Source organism: Panulirus ornatus, chromosome 29 (assembly GCF_036320965.1).
Source record: "Panulirus ornatus isolate Po-2019 chromosome 29, ASM3632096v1, whole genome shotgun sequence".
Classification (NCBI taxonomy): Eukaryota; Metazoa; Arthropoda; class Malacostraca; order Decapoda; family Palinuridae; genus Panulirus; species Panulirus ornatus.
The window spans coordinates 105,894-115,072 of NC_092252.1; the positions used below are offsets into that span (position 1 = coordinate 105,894).

General features: G+C 44.0%; 1 protein-coding gene across 1 annotated transcript; it reads left to right on the forward strand.

Annotated features, from left to right (window-relative positions):
- The first annotated feature begins 7,205 nt into the window (after positions 1-7,205).
- On the forward strand, positions 7,206-7,703 carry LOC139757978 (uncharacterized). The gene has a single exon (XM_071678915.1). It carries the CDS (start codon positions 7,206-7,208, stop codon positions 7,701-7,703), a length of 498 nt encoding a protein of 165 aa, XP_071535016.1.
- Positions 7,704-9,179: the final 1,476 nt, after the last annotated feature.

The following is a 9,179-nucleotide window of genomic DNA, read 5'->3' on the forward strand; positions in this document are numbered from 1 at the left end:
TGTTTTAGATACCTGGGACAGCGAATGGAACCTTGGAAGTGGAGATGAGTCACAAGGTGTGTGAGTGGGTGAATGTTCTGGGAACACCGAGCAAAGTGTGGAAAGCGAAGCGACCTTTGAGAAGGTGAAAATGGGTATCCTTGAAGGTATAGTACCTCCCAATGCCTAAAAACAGATGATAGGAAAGCTATAAAGGACCTTTAATGCTAACTGGAACCTCAGAGTACGATATTGCTGCGTAATGAATGTAGGTGGTGTTGGCTGGCGCGTAAGTTTTCGTTTGCACGTGTACAAAGTACACGTTTTAGAAATACAGTTTTGCCATGACCATAACTCGTCTTTCATAATTTTACTCTGTAACCCAAAAAAATAACTTTATAACTTGTGAAACACCATCATGTACATACATATATACATTTCATTCAGGATATATACCAATGAACTGATCCGCAAAAAGGGACTACAGTTGTATATTTTTCAAAAATAATGCGAGACGAAATGGCTTTTTCTCATGTACACCTCAATCTGAAAGCAAGAAAACATGGTCGGACGTTCTCACTGCTGTGTTGTGAGCAGAATATCCACACACACACACACACACACACACACACACACAATATATGAAAGAAAGCGATCGGTAAGTGCTATTGTTTACTCTTAACGTGCGCTTATTGACCAATAACCCAGGAGTAACAATCTAGAATAGGCCTAACCGGTAGCTGTGAATATGTGATACCATGGGAATTTTCGTTTATTCATATTTGTTAACCTCTTAATTGGGAAGAATTCCCGATTGCGGTAATTGTTTCTGCAGGTGATTCGTGTGGCAGTATGCTGTCTGTGTGCCTTATATTATGAATGTGAAAGCAGAAAAGTTGCACAGAAGCTACAGGGTTTGCGGTCATCATTTTCTATCAAAGAAATTACGTGAATGGACAGACATCCTTCAAACTGAAACACGACGCTTCCTGGTTTGTTGGGCGTTCAGTAAGTGCATGCTTTTGAATTTTACAGAGTAGGTCTATGCCTGCAGTCCTTACTGTAATGCTATATCAAACATCAAAGCCAATCTTTGTTATCCATAATTCATGTGGTATGCAGGTGGTTATTGAAATCCTATTTATGTAGTGGTGATTGGTAAGGTCTGTGTGCTTAACATGCTGTTAATTGCAGTACACTGTGTGACTTGTTGATTTCATTATTCATGATATATCAAATAATTGGGGAAAATTTGGAGAGAAATGAAATTAGGAGAAGACAGAGAAAAATATCCAATACAGAGATTGCGGATGAGGGATAAATAATCATAATCATATGACTGATCAACAACATACAGGATAATACACGCAGACAGTAGTGATCAAAATATGTTACATAACAAGGTTAAAGAAAATGCATATACTGCTAACAGATAAATGATAAAGCAGACTGGAAGAAAAGCAAATAAGTTAGATTTCCAATACGTCAACTGAATGATGGGAACTATAAAAGCCTGTACTCCTGTCATTGACCATATATGTACTGGGAGAAGATATCAAGGAGAAACTTCGCACCTACCTAACACCAGGATGAGTGAAACAATATACTGCCGTTAATGTGTATTAATGATTAATACTTGTTGCCCAAGAAGAATAAGGATATGCGTAACGACCATAGTGGGCAGGAGAGGTGGCCACAGTTGCCAATACGTACTTTGATTATCCATTTTTCTATTGGTTGCAGCAGTCACTTTCCTATCATCGTTTGTATAGTCATTGGTAGCGCCAACGATGCTGTATGAGAACACACGAAAAAGGGTGGATGTTTGGAAATGTTTCAGGACAACTTGTGGTGTGAGAAGGGTTGATACGGTAAGAAAGAGGTGTGGTACTAGAGGAGTGTGGTTGAGAGTGCTGAAGAGGGTGTGCTGAAAGACTTTGGATATGTAGAGAGAATAAGCGAGGAAAGGTTGACATACAGGATATATGTGGCAAAAGTGGAGAGGACAAGAGAAGGGAGATCAAAGTGAAGATGTAAGGTTGGAGCGAAAAAAGATTTTGAGTGAGCGGAGCCAGAATATGGAGGATGGTGAAAAGGCGTGCACAGGATACAGTGCATGGGAAATATGTGGTATACAGGTGACGACGTGGTGTCCATGGACTGAACTAAGGCATATGAAGCAGAAGGAGAAACCGCGTAAAGGTCTGTGGGGCCTGGCTGTGGACATGGGGCCATGGTTTCGGTGCATTACGCACGAAAGTTTAAGGATGTATGTGAGGGAATGAGGTCTTTCCTTCATCATTCCTGGCACAATCTCCCTATCGCGGGGCATCAGTAAACAAGTCTGAAAGATAAGCAAGAGAGAGAAATATAACAGACACAAAACTTTCCTTATGTCAGGTTTAAAACGGAGACGAGCATGTCGTAACTATACGAGTACCTCCAGTGTGTGCACAGGCTACACTTATTGTAGTGAGTGAGTACGGTTATTCAAGTGAAGTTACAAGTTACAAGTCTGTCTATTTAAAGAACACTAATATCTTATTTCTTATGTAACACAAAGGATTGGGAAGTGTTTATGTGCAGCTCATGACAATTTTTGGACAAGTTCACCAATGGCCATCAGAATTATATATAAAAAGTTTCATTTCAATCTATAAGTAATTGTAAGAGGAACTGACTACACCAAACAGATAGATACTGTGCAACGTAATATAGCTGGAAAAAGTATCATGGAAGTTTCTGCAAGTCCTTTCTAATGCCACTATAACTTCACATGCATGTTTAATATACATATGATGCACTTAAGAAAATTTCTGCTGAATCCTAGTAAGAATACCTGTGTGGGAAGGCGGGTACACATAACAGGTACCGTACTCACTAACACGGGTAAACGCGTAAGCAAAATCATTATATATCTCCGTTTATGATTTCCATGTCACAAATCAGTATAGTTCCATTTTATTCAACTGACAATCGTAATCGTAAGCGAGAGCGTTGATTATACAAATTATAACACCCTCACTCGGGAGGAACACAGACAGACAGGTGTAATAAAGCAATATACCCTCTAATTACTTCGTAGCGGGCGCATGATAACTTGGGCCATGAGAAAACAATCATCCACCAGTACTGAATAATAAGCCAGTCAGATGAGCTTGACGTGCTTACCACAACGTCACAGTGGCCCGGGGCGCGACCAACGCACCAACCAGTTCAGTATCTCTGGGAGACGTACGAGATTAATCATGTTCTCAGATACAAGAGTTTGTGTGTTATTTAATACAAGAATGATGGCGTCCCCTTGATTAACGATAGAGTCTGAGAGAAAATTATCGCCAAAGTGAATAAGAATATCTCCTGGAAAGCTAGGATCTTTCCTGAGTTTCATACCAGAAAAAAAAATTACATCAGGATATCTTTTCAGCACGTTATGATTTGAAAGTAAACAAACCTGCATAAACGCATAAACAATATTGGAGAAAAACTATTGACAGAAAAATATAAAGCTAGTAAACGGAACCATGCAGAATAAATGCCAGGACAATAATAAAGTCCCGAATTAAGCACATCTCTCCCAATTTGTTAATGTGCCTAAGTCGAATTAAGTAGACCAACGAGGTGACTATTACAGATTACACAACAGCCTTGCGCGTCGGCATGGCGATCTTGGGAATAAAATATGAGGCGGGTACATAATTACCAAAGGAAAATAACAAAGGACCTCATCTCAATCTCAGTAGGACCGGCGTTATTCATGCTAGTGAGATGCATCACCCTAGGGGAATGGAGACATAGTCGCTCCCACAGTTTTGCATCCTTCAGTAATGTTTTGATGCAAGACATGAAAATTATCGTACATTTGTAAAGTGCTTCAAAACATATCATAAAATGATGCGAGTATGCTTCGAATTACGCCTAATATACCATTAATACGTGTTTCTGGTGCCACACGGATTTTCAGACGCTCGCAAACACATCTGTATACATTAATGCATGCATGCATATTGACAGGTAAACAAACACAAATATCATTCACAGTAAAAAAACACACTGATAAACAAGAACACAAATACAGGCACACAAATATGAACGCAATCTGATGAACATACTACCTAAAAACTCACATGCATATGACATTATATTTGAGATCACAAACCCAAAAATACGTCCAAGATATCTGAAGAATTAGTAGCTTAATAAGAGGATGATTACACTGTGGCTCCTTACCCTGGACATGGTCGTCTTCATAAGCCTTCAGCACGACCAGCCAATACCTCGGCATTGCCACCCTGGCCTGCAATTTATAGGTCACTTGGTCTCGACATAATTTCGTGTATTTACCACAAAACTAAGTCACTTATACTCTCTAACACTTGATATAACTCATGTACACACACACACACACACGCATACACACACACACACACACACACACACACACACACACACACACATACACATATATATATATTATTATTTTGCTTTGTCGCTGTCTCCCGCGTTTGCGAGGTAGCGCAAGGAAACAGACGAAAGAAATGGCCCAACCCACCCCCATACACATGTATATACATACACGTCCACACACGCAAATATACATACCCATACATCTCAATGTACACATATATATACACACACAGACACATACATATATACACATGCACACAATTCACACTGTCTGCCTTGATTCATTCCCATCTACACCTCGCCACACATGGAATAACATCCCCCTCCCCCCCTCATGTGTGCGAGGTAGCGCTAGGAAAAGACAACAAAGGCCCCATTCGTTCAAACTCAGTCTCTAGCTGTCATGCAATAATGCCCGAAACCACAGCTCCCTTTCCACATCCCGGCCCTACACAACTTTCCATGGTTTACCCCAGACGCTTCACATGCCCTGATTCAATCCATTGACAGCACGTCGACCCCGGTTTACCACATCGATCCAATTCACTCTATTCCTTGCCCGCCTTTCACCTTCCTGCATGTTCAGGCCCCAATCACTCAAAATCTTTTTCACTCCATCTTTCCACCTCCAATTTGGTCTCCCACTTCTCCTTATTCCCTCCACCTCCGACACATATATCCTCTTGGTCAATCTTTCCTCACATTCTTTCCATGTGCCCAAACCATTTCAAAACACCCTCTTCCGCTCTCTCAACCACGCTCTTTTTATTTCCACACATCTCTCTTACCCTTACATTACTTACTCGATCAAACCACCTCACACCACATATTGTCCTCAAACATCTCATTTCCAGCACATCCACCCTCCTGCGTACAACTCTATCCATAGCCCACGCCTCGCAACCATACAACATTGCTGGAACCACTATTCCTTCAAACATAGCCATTTTTGCTTTCCGAGATAATGTTCTCGACTTCCACACATTCTTCAGGGCTCCCAGGATTTTCGTCCCCCTCCCCCACCATATGATTCACTTCCGCTTCCATGGTTCCATCCGCTGCCAGATCCACTCCCAGGTATCTAAAACACTTCACTTCCTCCAGTTTTTCTCCATTCAAAGTTACCTCCCAGTTGACTAGTCCCTCAACCCTACTGTACCTAATAACCTTGCTCTTATTCATATTTACTCTCAGCTTTCTTCTTTCACACACTTTACCAAACTCAGTCACCAGCTTCTGCAGTTTCTCACATGAATCAGCCACCACGCTGTATCATCAGCGAACAACTGACTCACTTCCCAAGCTCTCTCATCCACAACAGACTGCATACTTGCCCCTCTTTCCAAAACTCTTGCATTCACCTCCCTAACAACCTCATCCATAAACAAATTAAACAACCATGGAGACATCACACAACCCTGCCGCAAACCTACATTCACTGAGAACCAATCACTTTCCTCTCTTCCTACACGTACACATGCCTTACATGCTCGATAAAAACTTTTCTCTGCTTCTAACAACTTGCCTCCCACACCATATGTTCTTAATACCTTCCACAGAGCATCTCTATCAACTCTGTCATATACCTTCTCCAGATCCATAAATGCTACATAAAAATCCATTTGCTTTTCCAAGTATTTCTCACATACATTCTTCAAAGCAAACACCTGATCCACACATCCTCTACCACTTCTGAAACCACACTGCTCTTCCCCAATCTGAAGCTCTGTACATGCCTTCGCCCTCTAAATTAATACCCTCCCATATAATTTCCCAGGAATATTCAGCAAACTTATACCTCTGTAATTTGAGCACTCACTTTTATCCCCCTTGCCTTTGTACAATGGCACTATGCAAGCATTCCGCCAATCCTCAGGCACCTCACCATGAATCATACATACATTAAATAGCCTTACCAACCAGTCAACAATACAGTCACCCCCTTTTTTAATAAATTCCACTGCAATACCATCCAAAATCCGCCGCCTTGCTGGCTTTCATCTTCCGCAAAGCTTTTACTACCTCTTCTATGTTTACCAAATCATTCTCCCTAACCCTCTCACTTGGCACACCACCTCGACCTAACCTAACCTAACCTGACAACAAGCCAGAGCGGAGGCAACGGCGGCGGCCAACCCTCCTCCCTCACCGCGCGCATACCACACACACCGAGCCAGCCAGACAGACAGTCACCTTCTCACTCTCGCTTTCGATGACGCGCGGCCGACCCACCTCCCTCCCTTCACGGTGGTGGTGGTGGTGGTGGTGAACATCAGTGGCCTTTTATCGATCGACTCACATTGCGTCCGCGGAGTTTGACATCACTCACTAGATTGCCGGTTGTTGTTTTAGTAAGTAATGCGCGAACGAGGGAACGGGCGGGTGGCGGTGGAGGAGGAAAAGGCCGGACGACCCCCCCCCCCCCCTCCCGCGCGCTCTCGCATTCCATACTACACACAAACACACACCCAGCCAGCCTTCTCCTCCTCCTCCTCCTCCTCCTCCTCCTCACTCTCACTTTCGATGCCGGCGTAGGAGGTCCAGTTACAGTGGCGAAATACACAACTCTTAATCTACATGTCGACTATGTTGGGGCTTTTGCCATCAATAGGCGTGACAAATCCCCTAACCTTTCTCCGAGTTAAACCTAACCTAAGGCCTGATTCACACTAGCGGTTTGACCCGCGGCGGATTCGCGGCGGTTCCAACCGCTAATGTGAACGGAGGAGGCAGTTTCACCAGGCGGGAGCCGCGACACTGATCAGCTGGGCAGGAGTCCTGCCACTGTATAGTATCAACATGGACGTAGAGGAGGCAGCATGTCTCTGGCTCTTGCATCGGCGACAAGAACGTCGCAGAAAGAGAAGACAGCACTGGATTCACCCTGTTATAGAGGACAGGCTGTCCCATGGGATGTACGTAACATTGTACCAGCAGTATTCCATAATTCAATGCTTTACAAGAAACTTATGGAAAATACTATGAACCTACCAGATGCAAAGCCTATTTTCAGCAACAACACAACATGCTTACCACATGTTATTGTTGGAGATGAGGCCTTTGGAATAATGAAGCACATCATGAGGCCCTATAGTGGAAAGCATCTGACATACAAGAAAAAGATCTTCAATTACAGATTGTCAAGAGCACGTCAGTATATCGAATGCACGTTCGGTATACTGGCCAACAAGTGGCGTATATTCCATAGGCCCCTCAATGTTGAAATGCTTTTCGCTGAAAATATAATAAAGGCATGCTGCATATTGCACAATTATGTCAGGGAACGAGATGGATATAAGTTTGAAGACACTGTTTGAAGCACCAATGGCAGACCTGACAGAAGGAAATGCAACAAGAGGAAGCGTATCTGCAAATCAAGCTAGAGATATGTATGCAGACTACTTCGTCACTGAAGGCAGATGTGCATGGCAGGATAAAATGATCTAGTGTTGAGAGAGAGAGAGAGAGAGAGAAAGAGAGAGAGAGAGAGAGAGAGAGAGAGAGAATAAAATTATCTAGTGTTGAGAGAGAGAGAGAGAGAGAGAGAGAGAGAGAGAGAGAGAGAGAGAGAGAGAGAGAGAATAAAATTATCTAGTGTTGAGAGAGAGAGAGAGAGAGAGAGAGAGAGAGAGAGAGAGAGAGAGAGAGAGAGAATTGAGAGAGAGAGAGAGAGAGAGAGGGAGAGAGAGGTACTATAGCAATGTAACAAAACGGAAAGAAAATAAAACTTGTTCAGCTACACAGATTTTTACTAACACATCAATTGTAACGAAAATAGATACTTAAATATTGGCCATATCACTTACTAGCATTTTCCTTATCCTCTGACTCCGCAGAACTGCAGAAAACCTCCACTATCTCCTCCCAGGAACGCTTCTTTGCTCCCCTGTCCTTATAAACACTTGAACTCATGTCCCATATTGCTGGACGCTTTTCCACTTCATCAATCAACAGGTCCGTGTCGAAGCGGTCACACTCCATGCCGGTAGACTTCTAGTGGTATACTGCCCAGATACCAATAAAAAATAAATAAAAGTCAACTTGCACTTCCGTAGGTGTTGCCATACATCAGGAGCATACTCCACGTGGATATCTGTGCTGGTTGTCATGACAACAGACCAGCGTTCTTCTGATTGGCTAGAAGCACGGGGTAAGCTAGCCAATGGAAAGCCATTCTGGCCTTCAAACCGCCTTGAAACCGTCAAGTGTGTACGCTCCCATTGGAACACATGTAAATCGACCCGCCGCGGATCCGCAGCGGGTGACTATAGATCTCGACCCGCCGCGGTTCCGCCGCGGGACGCGGTTGTGTGTGAACAACTCCATTGAGTTACATAGAAATATACCCGCCGCGGTTCGAACCGCGGCGGGTCAAACCGCTAGTGTGAACAGGCCCTAAGAGAGAGGGCGGCGGCCGACCCTCCTCCCTCCCCGCGCGTATACCACACACACCGAGCCAGCCAGCCAGCCAGCCACCTCCTCCTCACTCTCGCTTTCGATGACGCGCGGCCGACCCACCTCCCTCCCTTCCTCACACACGGTGGTGGTGGTGAACATCAGTGGACCATTATCGATCGACCCACATTGCGTTCGCGGAGTTTGACATCACTCACTAGATTGCCGGTTGTTTTGATAACGTCGTACGCGAGCGAGGGAGCGGGAGGGTGACGGCGGAGGAGGAGGAGGAAGGCTGATCCCCCTACCTCCCGCGCGCTCTCGCATTCCATACCACACACAAACACACACAACCAGCCAGCCTCCTCCCCCTCACTCTCACTTTCGATGCCGGCGTA